We start from the raw sequence: 21,572 nt of genomic DNA on the forward strand, positions 1-21,572 counted from the left end.
CTGGAATCATCACAGGATGACGGTGTGTATCCTCCCTGAAAATACCACCCATGTTTCTAAGTCACCGAAGTAGGCGAAGTGATATCCACATTATTCCTTCACCCCTTCGTGTATGTGTTCAACCCACTAGCAGTGATGTAGGATCAGAACTCGGGGCTCCTAAGCCAGGCCAGGCCCTCCTTCTCATGCCCTCCACCAGCCTGGCTCACATTTTGGCCTTAGTTTGCTTTCTCCCTAAAGCAGAGCCTGAGCCAAGGACTTGGGTCCAGAAGGTTTACTTGGAGGTGAGTCCAGGAGGCCACAGTGAGGGAGCAAGAGAGCAAGACCAGGAGGCAGGGGTGCCAGCCTCACGTGCATGAGTCACCAGCGTGGGCAACTGGTGCCCTCTCCCACCAGGGACCCCCTGAGGAATGGTGTCGAATGCACCTGAGCACTGTCCCGTGTGATGCGAGGCTACAGCATGCAGCCGCTGACCACTGCTCCCACTGATGGAGGCTCGTCCCTGAACAAGTGAGCACCCACGGTTCATGGGGACGGGGCTGCAGCCACCCTCCGAGGGGGGCAGAGGGCCGAGGAGTGCAGCACCAGCAGCATCTGCCCTTGGTGCTGAAGGTAGTGCCACATGGAAACCCAGGACAAACAGCCTCACGCTGGCCCCACGATGGAAGTGAACGTGTCTCGGGACGGCTGCTGAGCTATTTTCTCTCAACCTCCTGTCCTGATCTGGAAGGAGCCAATGCCTCCACAGGGAAACAGTGAAGAACAGCACCGCTGTGGTGCCGACTGACCCAGGGCGGGAGCAGGAAGGCAGGCAGCCACAGGCACAGGGAGGCCAGGAAGGAGGTCAGCATGGCGCAAAGCAGAAACAGGTCTGTTGGAGCAGTGCCCATGCATGGCCTGTCCAGGACTTCCAGGAGCTGGGAGACGCCATCCCTGCCCTTAAAGCCTCCAGTCTCTCAAGAACCTTCCCTGGCAAAAGGCAACATGGTGCAAGTGGAAAGTCCCAGCCTTGGAGACAGATGCCCCGAGTTCCAGTCTGGATACCATGTTCACTGCACGTCTGCAAAGGCAGACACAGAGACCAGAACACTGTTGGTGCTGCACCTTGTTCCAGCAGCGGGGGTTGGCTCGGCGGCCACTGTACTGAAGCTCTTGATCTTGCCTCGCAAAGCGCCAGACCCAACTCGTAGCAGGCTCCTCCTAGTCCAAAGTTCCTCCGATCCCACATTTCTGGAAGGAACCCCAAAGCAGCTCTCCTGTTGGGGACACCCACAGAAGGACCTTCACCCTCTCAATATGGCCCCGTGAGAGTACGAGGGAACAGGATAAAGGCAAGGCAGGCAGGTGGCATGACCACATGATCAGGCTGTTTCCCTGGGAAAGGGCAGAAGGCTCGTAGGGTATCTAAGGAGCCAGGGGGTGAAGGTCAGGGCCAAAAGGCCTGGGGGCTGGTCTTGGTTTTCCCACCAAGGTGCCAGCAAGGTCTGAGAGGTCAGTGAAGGCTGGGGAGTCAGGGAAGGCTTCGGAAGGGAGCTGGCCCCCGAGGTTGGACAGTCTGTCCCCAGGGCACAGCTGTGAGGACTTTCCCACTCCATTCCCTAACTCCCGCTACCTCTGGTTGAGGAGCGGGCTCTCGTGGCACCCGGTCCTGCTCAAACCCCTGAACATCCCCGGTGGCCTGGCTGCTAGAGGAGGGAAGGGGTGTGTTGAGTGGTGGGCAGAGTCCAGACAGGGGAAGGAGTCATGTAGCTACCCGCAAAGTTTCCCAGGGCCGCCTCCTACCCTAAGAGCCACGGGGCAGGGCCCACACGTCTTGGTTCTGAGTGTTCAGTGCAGCTAGCCTCTGCCTTGGCGGCAGCCTGTGGCCCTGCACTTGTTTTCATGGAGCTGCCTCTAAAAGGCTCAAGGATGTGAAGACTGATGCTCAAAGAAGAGGTGGTCACCCCGGGGGGGACAGTCTTAACTCTGGATCTGGTTATATTCGGATCGCCCAGAAGCCCTACAGTGATGTATCCGCCCAATACCATCTTCAGTGGGCAAAACCCTGACTGTGTCCCCCTCTGTCTCCTCATCCTGTCCAGGGCACAGTACCAACACCTTCCTCACTGGACTGTGTGGGGGAAATGAATTAATACACGTGAAGGACTGAGACTCATGCAACACTGTGTGTTAACTATACTGGAATTAAAATAAAATAAAAAGCATTATCCCATCGTCGTCTCTTCCAGAAAAAAAAAAAACAACTACATGTGAAGTCCTTAGAACATTGCCTAGCACGAGATGAACGTGCAGGAGTGCTCGTGATTTGGATGGTGGCTGCTGTGACTGGTACTAACTTGTTCGTTCTCGCCTAGAGCCTGACGGGCATCTGGTTAGTGCGGAATGAACGACTGAAACCAATGCAAGTGGACAGAAGGTTGGAAGGGGATGACATCAAAGATTGAAATAGATGCTCGATTTGCATTGGATTTGGCCTAATTAGTTACTGTGATCCAGTATCCATGGAAACTGCTGGATGTGAGGCCTTGGCCGGGGCAGGTTCTGTTCTGACTCCACGGTCCAGGTGGGGCTCGTGCACTCACTCTGCAGCCCACGAAGACGGCAGGTCCTCACCCACGTCGCTCACCTCCCTCCTCACCGGGCAGTGAGCTCTGCCAAGCGGGAGCCCTCAGACACCTGCATGGATGTGGTTGCCAGGACACGGGCGCTCCTGCACTTTGTTAAAGGAACAAATGATTTGTTCAGAAAATGGTAGGACGAGGCCTTTATGAAAGGGCCTCAGAGCCTTCCCCTGGGGGAGGCTGGGGAAGGATGTAAGGATGATTCCCACTGTTCACCGAAACAGAACTAGGCCTTGTTCGAATTCCAGATCAAAGTGATGAAGAGCTTGAGTTTGGGGGATCTGTCTAACCTGGGAGGAGGTGTGGGCTCAGCCACTCCCTAGCTTTGTAAACTTAGGCAAGTGATTTAATTTCTCTGGAACTCAGTGCCAGAGTCTATAAATTGAGCCTAATGATTTTTACTTCACAGGGTGTCGTACAATGAAACTGCTCCAAAGGGTATAGAGCCATTTGTCCCTGGGAAGGGAGCCGCAGGATCCTCATCATAGATTCTAGGGAGTGGAGGGGCCTCCAAGTGGCTCAGGGGTGGAGCGGCAGCCTTTGGCTCAGGTCATGACCCTGGGGTCCCAGAATCGAGTCCCGCATCAGGCTCCCCGCAGGAAGCCTGCTTCTCCCTCTGCCTGAGTCTCTGCCTCTCTCTCTGTGTCTCTCAGGAATAAATAAATACAATCTTAAGAAAAAAACAAAAACAATTCTAGGGAGTGGGGATAATAGCAGCCCTCTCGCCTCCTGAGGGCATCAGCACCACTGATGGTATAAATGATGGGAGGGCTCTTTGTAGGCTGTGGTGTGTGGTGCACGTACGTGAGGTCATGAGGACGGCTTGAGTGGCAGAGAGCACCTGACCCTGGAGCCCTGCCGGGGCTCCCAGACTCCTCCAGTCCTGGGAGGGCACAAGTCAGAGAGGAATGACCCCAGAAACCTAGGAGGCAGCTCCATCCACAAGGCCATACATGAGAGTCGGATAGTTCAATATGCCCACCCCGACGCCTTCTTACCTTCTGTGACCTTGAGCAAGAGACAACCTAGAGAGGCCTCCATGTCCTTGGTGGTGATGTGCTGCAACAGCAAATATTTCACGGGCTTGTTGTGGGGATTAAATAGGATCAAGCCTGTGAGGTGCCCAGGCAGTGCCTGGGACACAGTAAGCACTCAGCAAACGTGTTCTCCTGAGTTCCTCTAGAACCTCAGACTCCTGCTCTCAAGGGCTGGTGACTCCTTCCTTCTTAGCTCTCTTGTCTTTGTTGTGCACAGGATGAGGAGAAGGTCAACCAGAAGGACAGTCAGGGAGGGGAGAGCCAGATGGCCCAGCCTCATGGGACAGGCCATTATTGCCTGAGGAGGGACCACTGTTACCCCATTTCCCAGGTGGGATCACTGAGGCTCAGCAGACTCCAGGCTTCACGTGCAGGTCTGTTCGTGCACAAAGCTGACACTATTTCAGCTCTTCCAGGATCCCCCTCCAGCTCCCATCCCAAGTACTATGTGGGTCTCCAGGGCTGGCGGAGAACACAGGGACAGAAACCAAAAGGGTGTTTGGCCCACCTGGCCCCCTCCTTCCCCACCTCCACCCAACGCCGACCCATCCCATCCTTTCCACCCCTTCTCTCTGATCCCTCGCCCTGGGGTCCTGTATAGGACTCAGCGGCCCTGTCTGCCTCTGCAGGGAGCTGGAGCAGCAGCAGCAATCATCAGCTTGGCCTGTGTCCTTCTCTGCTACTGGTAACGTTGTCACCAAGTAACTGCATTTGTCCCTTATCTCAGGCTCCTCTTTATTACTTCCCTGAGGAGATGCTGTAACCATGGCCTCTCTCGGCAAATGAAGCCGGTCTCCTGGTTGCAAGCACAAGCCAAGCCAAGGGACAGCGACCAGGGGAGGAGCGCTCTAGGGAGGGGAGATTACATCTTTAGGTGGCAGGGACACCCTGTCCCTCGGCTCAGGGCTTGTGAAGCCCGGAGCACAGCCAGTGCCTCGCAGACAGAGCACCGGGTCTGCAGAAGGAAGTGTGGATCTTGGCCCAGCCTCTCTCCTGCGCTCGCTGCATGACCCCAGTCCCGGCTTCACTGGGCTCTTGAAGTCAGAGGGCGACAGTAAGTCCTTCCCTTGTGAGACCCAGGCCAGCTTGGGACTGGGAGGCATCCACGCCCCACATCTCCTCCATGAGTTTTGCATTCTTGTGGCAGCTTCTTTTTTAAAAACAACTTTATTGACATACATTTGCACATATTTAGAATGTACAATCTGGTAAGTTTTGACATATGCATACACCCATGACATCGTCAGCACAATGAGGACAGTGACCACATCCATCACCTCCCAGAATTTCCTCTTGACCCTTTGTCATCCACCCTCCCCCTCATCCCTTTCACATTCCCTCCTCCTCATTCCAGGCAACCACCGATCTGCCTTCTGTCACTATAGTTCATTTGCATGCCCTAGAATTTTATATAAATGAAATTAGATAGCATGTACTCTTTTTGCCCGGCTTCTATTTTGAGATTCACCCATCCATATCATTGGTATGACAGGGGTTGTATTTTTTGTATTGCTAAGTCATCACCCTTTATATGGATATAGTACAACTCTTCTATTCATTTATCTGTTGATAGATATTTGGGTTGTTTCCAGTTTAGGGCTATTACAAATAAAGCTGCTATGAATATTCACGCACAAGTGTTGAATGCTTTCACTTCTCTTGAGTAAATAGCTATAAGCGGACTGGCAGGATCATATGGTAGGCTTACGTTTATTTTTTGAAGAGACTGACAAATTGTTTCCAAAAGCAATTGTACCATTTTACATTCCCAGCAGCAATGTGTGAGTTCAAATTCCTCCACCTTGTCACACACACTTGGTGCCATTAGTCTTTTTGATTTTAGACATTCGAGGAGGTGTGTGGTAATATCTCACTGCATAGGGAGCTCTGCTCAGAGAAGCACCCAAGCTCCTGGGCCCCCTGTCCAGCACCAGGGTTTCTTTCTCAGGAGGTGAGGTAGGGCTTAGAGACCTCTGGAGTTCTCTGTGTGCATCTTTTCTCTTCCCCTCTGCTATTAGATAGCCTATGGGGGACACAAGGTGACCTCCCAAGGACATTTACAGCCTATGATTCTGGGGCGAATGCATTTGAGCCTCAGCTATCACCTTTGGTAAAAATTCTCCAGCTTCTCAGTATCATTGTCCTGTGTCTACCTTGGCGTTTATTATTTATTAGCATTCAATGCCTCAAGAATAAGATCTCTTATTGGGACCCTGGAATGAGGTAGTTGAGTAGTCTAGAGATGTTTCAGAGCTGAAAGCGTCATGTAACTGCTGTCCTGAGCTACTTCTCCTGGAGGTGAGAGCCAAGACGACCAGGGCAGAGGTGCTATGGCTTCTTCAGAGCACCCTTATCAGGGGTTCAACAGCAGCTGAAGGCCTCTGAGACCCTCACTCTATGCTGGAAGGTTCTTTGGTACAGAGGCCAAGTCAGTAGACTTTTTTTTTTTTTGTCTCTAAAAGCTCCTGTGTAGGCACAGATCTTCTCTGGAGAAGCTGCCATGCACAGAATAAAGTGCTCTATTTACATTAGGGTCCAAATCCTTCTTCACCACATGACTTCCACCAGAAGAAACCAAGATTCTGTTAAAGTCACCTTAAGATGAGAAGCCTAGGTGTTTGGGATGTCCTTCTAACATGGCAATGGTATCACTGGCAGAGCCTTCACATTATTCTTAACAATGGGAGGTGAAGTCACCCACAAAGAAACACTGTCTTTTAGGTTTGATGTGGGGAAATGTCCTAGATCTTCTTGTTTATCTGAAAGGGCTTGAGAAGAAGGGTTCAAGGAAATGTGGGAGACAGGGCCAGTGACTCAGGAGCCATCATTTCAACAAAGAAAAGTATCTTATATAATCCATTCCAAACACCCCCCTCACTTCAACTATTCGTAAAGGAAAAAATTGAGTCCCAGAGAGATGAATGGACCTTCCCAAGGTCAATCAGTATGCGATAGTGCTGAAACAATGTCTCCAAAATGATGCAAAAAGCTGAGAGCACAGTAGTTCCCATGAGGTAATGAGGGTCCTTAATCTTAAAAATATAATTCTGAGGCACTTGATGGAGTAGACCCATGACTGCCCTAGCCTCCATCTTCTCAGACATAGAAAGCGTTTACTGGGGCAGCCCCCATGGCGCAGCGGTTCAGCATCGCCTGCAGCCCAGGGCGTGATCCTGGAGACTCCTGGAGACCCTGGATGAGTCCCACATCAGGCTCTCTGTATGCCTGCTTCTCCCTCTGCCTGTGTCTCTGCCTCTCTCTCTCTGTCTCTATGAATAAATAAATAAAATCTTTAAAAAAAAAAAGAAAGAAAACATTTACTGTTGGATATAAGGTAAAATGCCATGAAATAAACCAACTTCATCCATTGGTAAACACAGCCATGATTCTAATTATTTTGAAATGATACAAAAAGTTTAAATAAGCTTGAAAAAACAATACGATCTCACAGCTACGGCCCCAGGACATGTTGGACCAGAGTCTAACCAGTGTCCTGGGTGTCCTGGTGGGAGGTGGGGGCTCAGAACCACGGACAGCAGCGCAAGCTGGTCCTCTGAGCCCCCCCCCCACCCCCAGACCTGGGCCAGAGCGTGTGTGACACCACTGAACTCGCCTGCCTGATGCGAGGATCCACTGTTCGCGGTGACACACACAGACACGGGGTCCAGCGAGCTCCCGGCTCCCTGACCAGTGTCTCACCTAGTCAGAAATGCTGCCAGCTTCCCCACATGTAGGTTAAGCTATGTTCACCTCCATGACAAAACATAGATCTTGTTTCTATGCATGCAGGGTTGGGAATGGCATGAAACAATGTTCTTCTCCTCAAAAGACTTGGAATCTAGTTGAGCAAATGACTTGCATCGAGGTTAATGCCCAGGATAATATCGGCTAACGGTCAATAGTGGTGCTGATAGTATAGGCTAAACGGTCTCTGGGGTTAGAGATCCGGGTGGGTTGGGCTGGTCAAAACCACTTCCTGGGGTGAAAGGCATTTAATGGAGTTGATCTGAGCCTTAAAGGTTGGGGAGGACAAAGAGGTAAGACAAGGCATCCTTGTAAGGGGATGTATAAGAAAGGTATGCAGGCAGAGTGTGCATGACACCTACATACAATGTGGGGGAGGTAGGCAAGTGTCAGGACTGGTGTGGCTGAGGCAGGCGCCGATGGCTGGAAGGACTGGAATAAGAGAATAACCAAAGAAATACGAGGGGACCCTTCTGAGAGTGTGAATTCCTCACTTTTCTGGAAGGTAGAAACACACCAGAACCTCATAATTGTTTTTAGTGTGTTTTCCCCCAGAATAACACATCCTCATGTCTGTGCATGCATGGCACCCGTCTCCCTAGTGAACGACTGAGCATGCTCAACGTGTGACACCTCCTGTTGGGGGTGAAGGTGGGGGAGCCCTGATAATGGATTTAGATGGAGAAAGAAGAGAAGCCTCCTTGCACAGGTGAGCGAAGCTGGGGACACCAGTCAGCACTTGGACCCACTTCGGTCTGGTAAGGAGGAAGGTCCATGATGAAGCCCCACGAGGCCCCGCATTCCCTGCCAGCTCCTGCAAGGTGGAACGGCGCGAGGAGAAACGGTCCCGCTCCGTCCCTGAGCTGGCAGGGAACAGCCTGTTCTTCAGGGGCCGAGACTGCTCAGCTCACTGGCTCTGAAATGTCACGTGGAGAAGGTAAGAGACTCACGGGCTGCTTTGCAAGCCCCACATGCGTAGGAGCTCCCTGCACATCCCTCCAGGCTGCAGAGCTCCCCAAAGACCCCTGGGCCTGTGCCCCCAGCCCTCAGCTGGACTGGCTGGGGAAAGGCAGGGTCTGAGGCAGGGGGTGGGGGAAGCAGCTCACTATCGCCCTCTTCTAGAAGCAGATCAGCATGCCCTTAGGTCTCCAGGGCACCCAACCCCCCACCCAGCAATATCCCTTCTCCAGGGTTCAAGGCTGCAGGACCCTGAACACAGCTGTGTGGAGCTCCATTGTCCTGGACATCAGCTACTCAGTCGCCTGAAGGTAAAGCACATCCTAAGGTTTCCTTGACAACAGGTGGGGGCTGACATTGATTTGGCCCTGACTTTAGGCCAGGCCCTACGTGAAGACACCTGACATGCACCCTCACAAGAGTCCTAGGAAGTAGATGTCACCAACATCACCATTCTGCATATGGGAAAACTGAGTCTCCTGGCTCAGGCGATTAGCGGCCAAACGGAGCCCCACAAACAAGGAGCCCCACAAACAAGCGCGCTTCACTGGAGGACAGAGTCTGAGGGGGGAGGGAGGGAAAAGAGGGAGCGAGGATGGCTGCCTGGGACATGGGAGGGACAGTCACACTTGCTGAGTGCCCAGGAACTCTGCCGGAGCCGTCGGTCCTGTTACCAGGACCCCTGAGCTGCCCCCAGCCATAGTAAGCGCTGACCATTGTTGGTGAATGAATTCTCTTTCGGTTAAATTCACAGAAATCACAGGAATTATTTTGGCCATTTCATAAAATAAGAAACAAGCTCAGAAAGGTTAAGTGCCTGTTGCAAGGTGACGTAGCAGTGCTAGGTGGAGTCGGGATCCAAGCCCAGGTCCCCTTGGCTCCCCAGTGTAGCTCCTTCTACCATCCTAAGGAGCGTCTCCCAGCTGGCGAAGGGCTCTGGGAATGAGGATCACCCTGAAATCACCTGAAGACTCTTCCCTGGAAGCCCCTAATAGCGGTGCTTTGGGGAGTGGGGAGTGTGGGGCATGAGCTAGGGGTCCTCTGTCCCTCAGTGTCCTGGCTCCCCGGCCCCATCCGGAAGCCTCACTGTGTTGTTTGACCCTGTTCTTAGGGCAGGGGTGCCTCCCGCCTCCCTCTCCTCTCTTCCACTCCAAAGCCCTTATTTGCTCTGGGCGGCTTGGCATGGCTCAGGAGCCTGCATACCGCTGAGCAATTCTTTTTTTTTTAATATTTTATTTATTTATTCGTGAGAGACAGAGAGAGAGAGGCAGAGACACAGGCAGAGGGAGAAGCAGGCTCCACGCAGGGAGCCTGACGTGGGACTCAATCCCGGTCTCCAGAATCACGCCCTGGGCTGAAGGTGGCGATAAACCGCTGCACCCCCCGGGCTGCCCCCGCTGAGCAATTCTTACACAACACCTTCCCTGTGGAGCCTCTGCAGACCCACCTCCCTGGTTACGTCCCCCTGGACACAGCAGTGTCTGACTCTGGGGCGTCTCCCACATCCTGCTCAGGAAGGAGGCACCTCTCTGGGACCCCTGGGTGAGGTGGCCCTGGGAAGGTGACGGAGCACAGCAAAGACCCCTTGACCTGCGTGTGGCCAGGCTGGTCCTTCTCTCCACCCTGTTGGGCCTCGTGTTCTGAGTGCACTAGCTGTGGTGTCCGCAGTTTAGTGCCCACATGCCCTCCCCCCACCGCTCCCTCCATATCCCAGGCTGGGGCCCACCAGGGCCTTCGTCCACACACGGAGGTCTGTAAACCACTTTATTAGGTTAAAACAAACATCTGCCAAAGAAGAAAAACAAAACCTTAATTGGAGGCCCCCAGGGATGTTTGCGGAGCCAGATGGGAGAGGATCTAATGAAATCACCTTGTACTGGCCTCTGTAAAGACTTTGCAGATAAAACAACATTGCCCAGCAACAGGGCTTTGCCACCTGGAGCTCCGATAAGGGGCTTGGAGGAGCTGGGTGTTCGGAAAATAGGATTTCGTAAGCAGGGTCAAGGGTGTGTGGACTCTGCAGTCCAGTGCCCAGCCCCCTCGTCAGACGGGCAGCTGCCACCTTCCCTGGGACACAGGTGGAAAGCTGCTCCCAAGGACCCCTGGCAGGGACTTCCCAAAAGGACACGTCCCGAGCCCCAGCCAACCGCTCCCAGGGATCTGGTGCACATCACCTGGGACACGTCTGGGCACCATGCATGGAAGATGGCAACGGCTTTCCCCCTCCTTTCCCTGACGCCTGGCGCTAAAGCATCTCTGCAGGGCCCCAGGGATGGACTGGGGTGCTAGGGCTGCTGGGAGCTAACTAAGTTGGATGCACACGATCCTACAATGCCTTTGTGCATCCCACCAAGTCCTATATTCTCCCAGCAGCTCCTGTTTTCCTCAGAGTAAAGGCCCAAGTCTTCACCAAGGCCCACGAGGCCACACATCACCAGGCCCAATGTGCTACCCTGTGCTTCCTGTCTTTCAGCCACCCCGGCCTTTTTTTTTTTTTTTTTTTTAAGATTTTATTTATTTATTCATGAGAGGCAGAGAGAGAGACAGAGAGACAGAGAGACAGTGACAGAGACACAGGCAGAGGGAGAAGCAGGCTCCATGCAGGGAGCCTGACATGGGACTCGATCCTGGGTCTCCAGGATCACGCCCTGGGCCAAAGGTGGGCGCTAAACTGCTGGGCCACCGGGGCTGCCCCCACCCTGGCCTTTCTGATCTGCCTCAAACCTGCCAAGTATACAGCTGTCCCAGTGCCTTTGCATTGGCTGCTCATTCACCTGGAGTGTTCTCCCGGATACCCAACAGCTCTCTCCCTCAACTTCTTCAAATCCTTTCCCCAGTAACTGTGCCAGTGAGGCCCACCCTGAGCTGTTTGCTGAAGCCATACTCTCCTGCCCTACTATTCCCAAGCCCCTTACCTTGCTCTGCTCCTTTTGCTCCCACAGCATCAGCACCTTCTGATCTACTATATAATACACTCGCTTATTATGGCTCCTTATTTGTTGCTCCTGAGCTTAGAGCGCAAGCTCCAAGAAGGGAGGGGTCTGGCCTGTGCTCTTCATGAGCATAGTCTGAGCATTGACAACACAACCCAGAATACAGCAGGCACTCAATAAGGATTCATTGAATGGAGGGCCATTTCGCCTCCCCAGTGCCTCCCCTTTGACAAGTCTGGTGGAACTGGTGGGGAAGAGGCAAGTGCAGAGAGGCCAGGATGCGCCTGTACCGGGTACCTGGGCCCCAGGGATGGCCTGGGGCACCTGTCCCCCCTGCTTCCCGCCCCCAGTCTCACTACTGGAGGAATCCAGGGCTGGCACCAGAGGAGCTCGGCTCCCACCACAGCCCTCCCGTGCGACTCGCGACAAGCCACCGTTCATCTCTGAGTCTCAGATTCCTCTTGCGTCAGACAATATTGTTATCGACCATCTTTATCTAAAATCAATAAACTACCACGTTGTTGCAGCCTGAGGTCTGATTCGGGCTCTGCTGCCGCGTGTTAGGCTGTGGGGCCTTAGGCAGTTGATGCAACCTCTCTGGGCCTATGCCTCCTGATCCGTTGATGAGGAAGTACTGTGTGAAGAGGGAGGCGGCCAATACCGCCCACGGCTCAGCCATGATGGTGTAGGTCTCATTTCACGAAAATCAGTTCTGTTCATGGTTTTGAGCATGTCTGTATCCTGTGTCGTCAAAGCCAGGTTGGAGGTGGGGACACTGATGCTCAGAGTGGGAAACTGGCTGCCCAGGGTCGCTCAGCAAGTCAGTGGCAGCTCCAGCGTAACCTCCATGTCTGACTGACCGGGGAGCCCGGTGCTCTCCCCACCTCCTCACCTCACCACGGGGGTGGGGGGATCCTCCCAACCCGGTGCATTCCTGCCTTGGCCTATCCTCGCCTTGCAGGCCTTACCTGGCAGAGGCCCTAATGCTCCCAGTATTGCCCAGACACTTCCCAGCTGGGATGGGAGGCTAAAGAGCCACCCTGCGAATTAACGCAGAGGACGATCAAGGCCCAGAGACAGACCAGGAGGAATATCTATCCAGAATCAAGAAGAGGTGAATCTTGGAAAGCACTGGAGTCAGGGGTGGAATCAAATATGGCTGCTGGTCCCATACCTACCACCCATCTCTTCGTTCCTTTGGCATTCACCAGAGCTGTGGAAAGGTTCGGTTAGAATCAGAGAACCAGCTCTGGCTCTTACAACTTGCTGTGTGTGTGACCTTGGGGAAGTCCCTTGCCATCTCTGCACCCCAGGAATGGGACTAGATTCTTGGCCACACCAGTGTCATCCACTGTGTTTCTTACAGACTGGGAAATTTATTATCCTTAGGCACTTATTCAGACAACTACCCATTAACCATGAGATTTCCACCCTCGTGATGAAACCCTGAAGTGCTGGCATCCTTTGTAAAGCCTATGGTTCGGATGAGTTTGGTTGTTAAGTTTTTAAAAAGATTTTATTTATTTATTTAGAGCATGAGTCGGGGAGGAGCAGAGGGAAACAGAGAATCCCAAGCAGACTCCATGCTGAGTGCAGATCCTGATGTAGGGGCTCCATCTCACAACCCCGAGATCATGATCTGAGCTGAATTCCAGAGTTGGACACTCATGGACTAAGTCACCAGACACCCCAGTTTGAACGAATTTGAACAGTGTAGTCTGGGATATGGAAACGAATTGTGCCTGGCATTGACCAGTCCCTTTCTTTTGACATAGTGACAAGAGGGTCTGCAAGCACACCTGCCCTTTGACCTGGCCACGCTCATTCTGGGGTGTTTGCTGTCAGAACTGCTCACTGCCCTCACGGGACATTTTCTTGTTTAGCTGGGCTTTGCTGCAGTAAACAGAGTGTTAAATGGATTACACAACCTTTGGAGGACTGAGGTTCAGGTAGAGCATCAACTTTTGTTAGCCGTTTCCAGGAACCGCTGGCAAAGCCACACCACAGACCTGAGCTCCCACTGGTGCTGCAGCCCCTGCCAGAATCAGGACACTGCCTGCCACGTAGGGGCACTGTCACCAGAGCTACCCACCCTGCTGTGTCCACACTGGCAACATAATTGCTCTGCACCTTCTCTTTCTCTCCACACATGATTCCAACTCCAGTTCTTGTGCAAATACTTCCAATTGGTGGAACTGGAATCACTTCCAGGTCCTTAGGTGCAAGGAAGTCTGGGAAACGTAGTTTTTAGTTTTCCAGCTTCTGTCTACCAGAAAGGAGGTCAGAATGGATGCTGAGCAACCTTCCCTGAGGTGCCCTCAAGAGGCTGACTCCCTGACTGTGCTCTGCCCCTCACTTCCTCCTCTTAGTGAGCTACAGCTCCTATCACCCACTCAGCACAACGCTTCACCTGACACACAACCAAGACACCATACAGACATATCTTGTTTTATTGTGCTTTGCTTTATTGTACTTCTGCAGATACGGCATGTTTTACAAAGTGAAGTTTTGTGGTAATCCTACAACATTAAGCAAGTCTACTGGCACAATTTTTTCCTAAAACATTTGCTCACTTCATGTCTCTGAGTCACATTTTGGTAATTCTTGCAATATTTCAAGTTTTTCCATTATGACTCTATTTGTTGTGGTCAGTGATCTTTGATGTTACTATAGTGATTGTTTTGGGGTACCACAACCCACACCCACATAAGATGGCAAACAATACTTAAATGCTGCATGTGTTCTGATTGTTCCACTGACCGGTGGCTCCCCATCTCTCTCCCCCTCCTCAGGCACGCTTATTCTTTGAGACACACAGCAACATAGAACCTAACGGCTAACCACAAGCCAATTTCTAACCATACAATTGGCCTCTAAGTGTTCAAATGAAAGGAAGAGCTGCACATCACTCACTTTAAATCAAAAGCTAGAAATGATTAAGCTCAGGGAGGAAGTCATGTCAAAAGCTGAAATAGACCAAAGCTAGGTGTCTTGTGCCAAACAGCCAAGTCGTGAATGCAAAGGAAGTCACTGAAGGAAATTAAAAGTGCTATTTCAGTGAACACATGAACGATGAGAGAGCAAAATCAGTCTATTGCTGATACGGAGAAAGTTTTAGTGGTCTGGATAGAAGATTGAAACAGCCACAACATTCCATTAAGCCAAAGCCTGATCCAGAGCAAGGCCCTAACTCTGTCCAATTCTATGAAGACTCAGGAAGGTGAGGAACCTACAGAAGGAAAGTGAAGCTAGCAGAGATTGTTTCATGAGTTTTAAGGAAAGAAGCCATTTCTGTAACATAAAAGTACACGGTGAAGCAGCAAGTGCTATTGTAGAAGCTGCAGCAAGTTATCCAGAAGATTTAGCTATAATTATTAATGAAGGTGGCTACACTAAACTACCTTCTTTCTTTCTTTTCTTCTTCTTCTTTCTTTTATTTTTTTTTTAATTTTTATTTATTTATTTATTTTTTATGATAGTCACAGAGAGAGAGAGAGAGAGAGAGGCAGAGACACAGGCAGAGGGAGAAGCAGGCTCCATGCACTGGGAGCCTGATGTGGGATTCGATCCTGGGTCTCCAGGATCGCGCCCTGGGCCAAAGGCAGGCGCCAAACCACTGCGCCACCCAGGGATCCCTTCTTCTTTCTTTTAAAGAAAGAAAAAATCTTTTAAAGATTTTATTTATTCATGAGAGACACACAGAGAGAGTCAGAGACACAGGCAGAGGAAGAAGCAGGCTCTATGCAGGGAGCCCCATGTGGGACTCGATCCCAGGACCATGGGATCACGCCCTGAGCTAAAGGCAGATGCTCAACCACTGAGCCACCCAGGGGTCCCTTACCTACAGATTTTCAATGTAGATGAAACAGCCTCTATTGAAAGAAGATGCCACCTAGGACTTTCATAGCTAGATAAGAGAAGTCAGTTGCTGGCTTCAAAGCTTCAAAGGCAGGGTGACTCTTGTTAGGAGCTAATGCAATGGATGACTTTAAATTAAAGCCAATGCTTACTTATCATTCCAAAGATCCTAAGGTCCTTAAAAATTATGCTAAATCTACTCTGCCTATGCTATATAAATGGAACAGCAAAGTCTGGGAGACAGCACATCTGTTTACAACATGGTTTTATTGAATATTTTAAGCTTATTGTTGATACTTACTACTCAGGAAAAAAAAGATTCGTTTCAAGATATTGTCACTCATTGACAATGCACCTGGTCACCCACAGCTCCAATGGAGGTGTGTGATGAGATGAATGTTATTTTCATACCTGTTAACATAACATCCATGGGATCCCTGGGTGGCGCAGCGGTTTGGCACCTGCCTTTGGCCCAGGGCGCGATCCTGGAGACCCAGGATCCAGTCCCACGTCAGGCTCCCGGTGCATGGAGCCTGCTTCTCCCTCTGCCTATGTCTCTGCCTCTCTCTCTCTCTCTTTGTGTGACTATCATAAATAAATAAAAATAAAAAAAAAACATAACATCCATTCCATAGCCAATGAATCAGGGAGTAATTTTGACTTTCAAGTCTTATTATTAAGAAATATATGACATTAGGCTACAGCTGCTGTAGTGATTTCTCTGACAGATCTGGGTAAAGTAAATTGAAAACCTTCTGGAAAGGAGTCACCATTTGAGATGCCATTAAGAACATTCAAGATTCGCCAGGAGAGGTCAAAATATCAACATTCACAGGAGTTTGGAAGAAGTGGATTCCAACCCTCATGGATGATTTTGAGGAGTTCAAAACCCCAGTGGGGAAGAAACTGCAGATGTGTAGGAAATAGCAAGGGAATTAGAATTAAAAGTAGAGTTTGGTTTGCTTCAATCTCATGATAAAACTTTAATGGATGAGAAGTTGATTCTTATGGATATGAGCATAGAAAGTAATTTTTTAAAAGTTTATTTATTTAGTTTTTAGCAATCTCTACATCCAACATGGGGTTCCAACTCACAACACTGAGATCAAGAGATGCATGCTCCTCGACTGAGCCAGCCAGGTGCCATAAGAATGTGATTTGTTGCAATGGAATGTACTCCTGGTGAAGAGGCTGTGAAGACTGCTGAAATGACAACAAAGGATTCAGAATATTACATAACCTGAGTTGATAAAGCAGCTGCAAGGTTTGAGAGGATTGAATCCAATTTTGAAAGAAACAGCATCACATGCTACAGAGAAATCATTCGTGAAAGGAAAAGTCGAACTCTTATTTTAACAAATCGTCAGAGCTAGCCACCTTCAGCCCCCACAACCCTGATCAGTCAGCAAGCATCAACAACAAGGCAGGACTCCCCATTACTTGCTGAAAGTTCAGATGATGGTCAGCATCTTTTAGCAGTAAAGTATTTTTAAATTAAGGTATATATATTGTTTTTTTAAAATTCTTTTTAGATATAATGCTATTGAACACTTCATATAGACTACAGTATGGTGCAAACATAACTTATATGCACTGGAAAACTGAAAAACTCATTCACTCACTTTATTGCAGTGGCCTGGAACTCAACCCACAATATCTTCAAGGTATGCCTGTATATACTTAGCTATAACCAAAACACATTTCATGCATGAATCAAAATTTGACAGCGATCTGGGAAACTGTCAAGGGGAACCAGTGAGCAGTGAGTACATTGAGAGCTACCGCCCCCTTGAGCTCTAACATGATTCTAAGATGGGCTGCTAAGCCCACTTTCAGAGCATATTATACTCTTCTGATTCCCTCTTACTGCATAATTAATGAAGAGTTAACCACATCTTGGCTTTCTGTCCCAGGTCTTTGCATTTCAGTAGGGGTGAGTCACAGTAAGAACTTTTGTTTGGGGGAAAAAAGAGTAAGGACATGACCGTACTTGTTATAACCAGAGGCAACTCCAGAATATCAAGATAAGAGTAGTTCAGGGGGCAATGACCTGATTAGAAATAGGGGCTAGGGAACTTGTCCAAAGCTGAGTATACAAAGCAAGGACATGACTTTAATGGAGGTTGTATGCATACACTTACAGCAATAAAAAATAGTGTTTCTCCAAGCTTCATCCACTTAAAGTTGCGAAAAGGTCAATTGTCTTTCTCAAACAATGAGAAGCCCAGGAAAGCCCGAAGGTAATATTTTTTTTTTGGTAGGGTTGCTGATGGGGACCTGTAAAAATAGGCTGGTCCAGGGCTTAGGGCCTAAAAAGAGGAGCAGGGAGTGACCAGAGATAGACGGCTGGCCCCCAGACTCTACCATTTCCTAGCCATGTGACCTTGAGAGAGTCACTCCATATCTCTGAGCTTTGACTTCTGTATATAAGAAGCAGTGATACTGATAATTAGCCACAGGTTTATTGTATGGATGAAATGACATAACATATAGGAAGCCCTGTACCAGATGTGAGTGTCCCACCTACGTCCCCTCGGGCCACCGTGGAGGTTGCCTATAGACAGTTCCCATACACACCAGAGGCTGCAAATGTTCTCTGCCTGAAGGTGTTCTCTGGCCGTGGAAGTTTGCTTGGCCCTTTTGGCCATGGAAGTTTGCTTCGCCCTTTCACAGAACAGACCAGAAGTGCTGGGAAATCCATGCCTCCAGGAGACACCCTCCATGAGGGAAAGGAATCCACAGGTAAGTACTCCAGCTTTCTGCAACCAGTGGAACAATTCTGACTTGCGTTCTGCACCGTCTCTAAACAAGTCCCAGCAGGGGACTGCCTTCAGTGGTGCCTGGCTCATCACCATACCCTTCATTGGCTCTTCTCCTTTCTTTGTCTACTTCCTTGCTCCCTCTTTGTACTTCTTGGGATCATTTCCAAATGAACTCTGTGTACCAAATCCTTGTCTTAGGGTCCGCTTTTGGGAGAACCCATCAGACCCATGACTCCTTGAAAGGTATCCATTGATGGTGCGTAGGTTCCTCATCAGAACTACAAAACACAGAAATTATTTTAACAGCTATATTCTCAATTCTCCCAAGGATAATGCATAATTAGTACTATTCCAGGGGCATGCAAGAGACGTTAATTCATTACATATTGAATGCCTTAAGACATTTGGGCTTAATTTTCTCTCGCTCTGTCTCTTTTTAAGATTTTATTTATTTATTCATGAGAGACACAGAGAGAGAGGCAGAGACACACAGTCAGAGGGAGAAGCAGGCTCCATGCCTGATGTGGGACTTGATCCCAGGAGTCCAGGATCACACCCTGGGCGGAAGGCAGGCGCTAAACGGCTGAGCCACCCAGGGATCCCCTGGGCTTAATTCTATCTGTATGCAAGGATAATAATGGCACCTACCTCATAGGGCTGTTAATGTAAAACACTTAGGACAGTGCCTAATTCTTAGCAAGGTTTCTACAAAGGTTAGTGTTTGTCATCATCCCCCAGAGTTGTGTAGTACAGAATATTAATTGTCCCCCAGGATCCCCTCTTCTTTTAGTAGTCAGAACCATTTCCAATGGATGCCCAGCCTCCCTTTCAACAAAGTGTGTCCATGTGCCTAAGTTTTAGCCAATGGGTTGTGAGAAGTGATCAGGCAGGTTCTTTATCATATTCTTACAAAGAAGCTGCTTGGCCTCCATCTATCCTTTGTCCCCTTTGCCATGGTAGAGAAATATTGAAAACTTAAGTAGCTACCTTGGTAGCAAAGACAGAAATCTCATATTGAGAATGACAGAGACACACCACTATTTACTTCTGGGCTGTGGTATATGGGAGAAATGAGATCCCATTTTACTCCACTGTATTTTAGGTTCCCCCCTTCCCCAGCAGCTTATTCTTACCTAAGTAATCCAGCTCAAATCCCAAAGAGGAGATCAAGGGGTGTGAGATTTTTCTATCTTTAATTCTTCTATTGTGCCTACCAGGTGCCTGGTACTATGCCAGGAACTGAGGTCACAAGATGATCAGGATGAAGACCAAACACCACAGATCTCAAAGCATAATGAGATAGAAGGATTGAAAGACAAAACATTCAACCTTCTGTGATAAGTGTTGTGGAGGCAGAGAGGAGAGAGGAATTACCTCAAACCCTAAATTACCTCAAATCCCCGTCAAGCCATCGGGGACAAAGTGGGATGGTCATTGGGAGGCATTCCAGGAAGAGGTAACAATATGTGAGAGATCATGGGCATTTGGGCTAAACAAGTTCTAGATCCAATTTTACTATTCACTTGTCATGTGTCACTTTAACATTCTGAGTCTCATTTCCCAAATCTGCAAAGTAGGATCGAAACTTCCATTTACCTTAGGCTGAGGGGTGCCATAAGAGCTCAAAAATGAACATTTTGAAGAGCTATAAAGCATAGTGCAAGTGCTAGTTACTGTCATTGTCATCTTAGAAGCCTAGTTTCGGACATTTTTGCTGGTTGGTTATGCTCGGCTTCACGGGATAAACAGGATCAGGCTCCTGGAGAACTGAGGCTCTTGGAAGGGTGGCATGGGCTCTCAAATTTCCCTTGAGGGCAGCCTGGGTGGCTCAGCAGTTTAGCGCCGCCTTCAGCCCAAGGCCTGATCCTGGGGACCGGGGATCGCGTCCCACGTTGGGCTCCCTGCATGGAGCCTGCTTCTCCCTCTGCCTGTGTCTCTGCCTCTCTCTCTCTCACGAATAAATAAATAAAATCTTAAAAAAAAATTTCCCTTGAAAGAAATCCACTCTGCTTGGGAAGTGGTCCAACCTTCTTCATGGCAGTTGGGCAATGCGTACTAATGAGTCTTAAAAATATCCATTTTTAAAGATATGAGGAGTTCACCTACTATTACACAAAGTAATCACAGATGTCACAGAGTTTGTGTATAAGATTGTTGTTTAAAATAGCAAAACCAACCAAACAAAAAAAGCCCAGGAAATATATCTGTACATTAGTCAAACACATTGTGGCACACAATGAATGTTTGTGGACTGCTATACTCAGGACACGGGTAAGTCTGTGTGATAGGCCTCGGGAGAGGAAATGTGTTGCCGTCCTCTGCAAGCACGTTCAGGACGACCCCACATCAGAAAGGTGTGGTGCATATATTGTCAGTGCTCAGCTGAGGTCTTTCCCTGGGAACTGCCCTTTACAAAGGGAGCTGCCTCAACAAAGACCCTAGAATACTGCATATATTTTAAACGTAGCCCCACCCCTCCCCAACACACTCATCCCCCTTTCCTGCTTCATTTTTGTCCATAGCACTTGTCCCCATCTGACAACTGTGTATTTTACCTCTTTACTTCTTCATTGTCTGTCTTCACCCTTTAGAATGTAAACTCTGTAAGAATCAGATATTTGTCTGTCTGTTCACTGCTGTATCCTCCACACCTAGAATAGCTGAGTGCTGTTTTAGGGTGTTCTAAGCACACAGTAGGTGCTAAACAAATAGCGTCTGAATGAAAGAATAAATACATGAAAAAGATCTTTCAGTGTCCTCTGAGTTCCTGCCAGGTCTTCCTTGAGGGGCAGGAGTGGGCGCAGGGTGGGGCAGGAAGCAGGGAGTAGTAGCAGCAGATGTGGGGAGAGTGTCTCAGGAAGAAGGAGGCTCTGGACAACACCAACTGATGCCAAACCGTAGCCCAGATACCAGGTTCACTATGGCACCGGGGTCAGGTGGCAGAGGGCTTCCGACGTGTCATCCAGGTTGGGAGCAGCAGTGGAGTCCTGGGCAGAGGGACACAAACCCAGAAATCAGCCCGATGCACAAAACACCCAGATCTTAACACTCAGAGAAATGTGAGAGCTGTTCTCAAATATACAGTGGGTTAGGTTACCAGCAGCAGGAAGGCGATCCTAAGGGGCTGAACTGGGGCTAATGAACAGACGTTAGGACAACTCCTATTTTGGTTTGATATCAAGAACTGTCCCCCATTCCTCCTTGCCAGCCCCCACGAGGGCCAGAGTCTGGGGTTCACTCATTCATCCCTGGATTGAACTCGACCCGTAGGTTCAAGAGTCATCTGCGAACTGTGTTTCCTCTGCGCCAGGTGCTGCACTCAGCACTGTGAGAGCGATGCCCAACAAACATTTTCAAATACATGAATATAGACCCCGTTACAGACTGCGACGGGGGCCCCGGTGGCTCAGCGCTGAGCGTCCGCCTTCGGCCCAGGGCGCGGTCCCGGGGTCCCGGGGTCCCGGGGTCCCGGGGTCCCGGGGTCCAGTCCCGCCTCGGTCCCGGCACGGAGCCCGCGTCTCCCTCCGCCTGGGTCTCTGCCTCTCTCTGCGTCTCGCATGAATGGATACATAAAATCTTTTTTTAAAAAAAGTTGTTAAGGCCCAAAACTGGGTTGGCAGTTTTGGGAGAAGAGAGACCTTCTCCAAGCAGGGGGTCGGG

General features: G+C 49.8%; 1 protein-coding gene across 3 annotated transcripts in view; it reads right to left on the reverse strand.

Annotated features, from left to right (window-relative positions):
- Positions 1–16,177: 16,177 nt before the first annotated feature.
- ITPK1 (inositol-tetrakisphosphate 1-kinase) overlaps positions 16,178–21,572 on the reverse strand; it is a 180,075-nt gene continuing 174,680 nt past the window's right edge. Inside the window, exons 11-12 of one of the 3 annotated variants that reach the window (XR_012036284.1) lie at positions 20,648–20,899; positions 16,178–18,190 (exon numbers count right to left, since the gene is read on the reverse strand). Coding sequence is in view for 1 of the 3 variants with exons in the window: in XM_072837839.1 (XP_072693940.1) it covers positions 20,871–20,899 (29 nt within the window). In the remaining 2 variants the exon portion in view is untranslated. Of the gene's footprint in view, positions 20,900–21,572 lie in introns of all 3 variants that reach the window. The other 2 variants (XR_012036283.1, XM_072837839.1) reach the window with 2 other exon arrangements.

Source organism: Canis lupus, chromosome 9, assembly GCF_048164855.1.
Source record: "Canis lupus baileyi chromosome 9, mCanLup2.hap1, whole genome shotgun sequence".
In the NCBI taxonomy this organism is placed as follows: domain Eukaryota; kingdom Metazoa; phylum Chordata; class Mammalia; order Carnivora; family Canidae; genus Canis; species Canis lupus.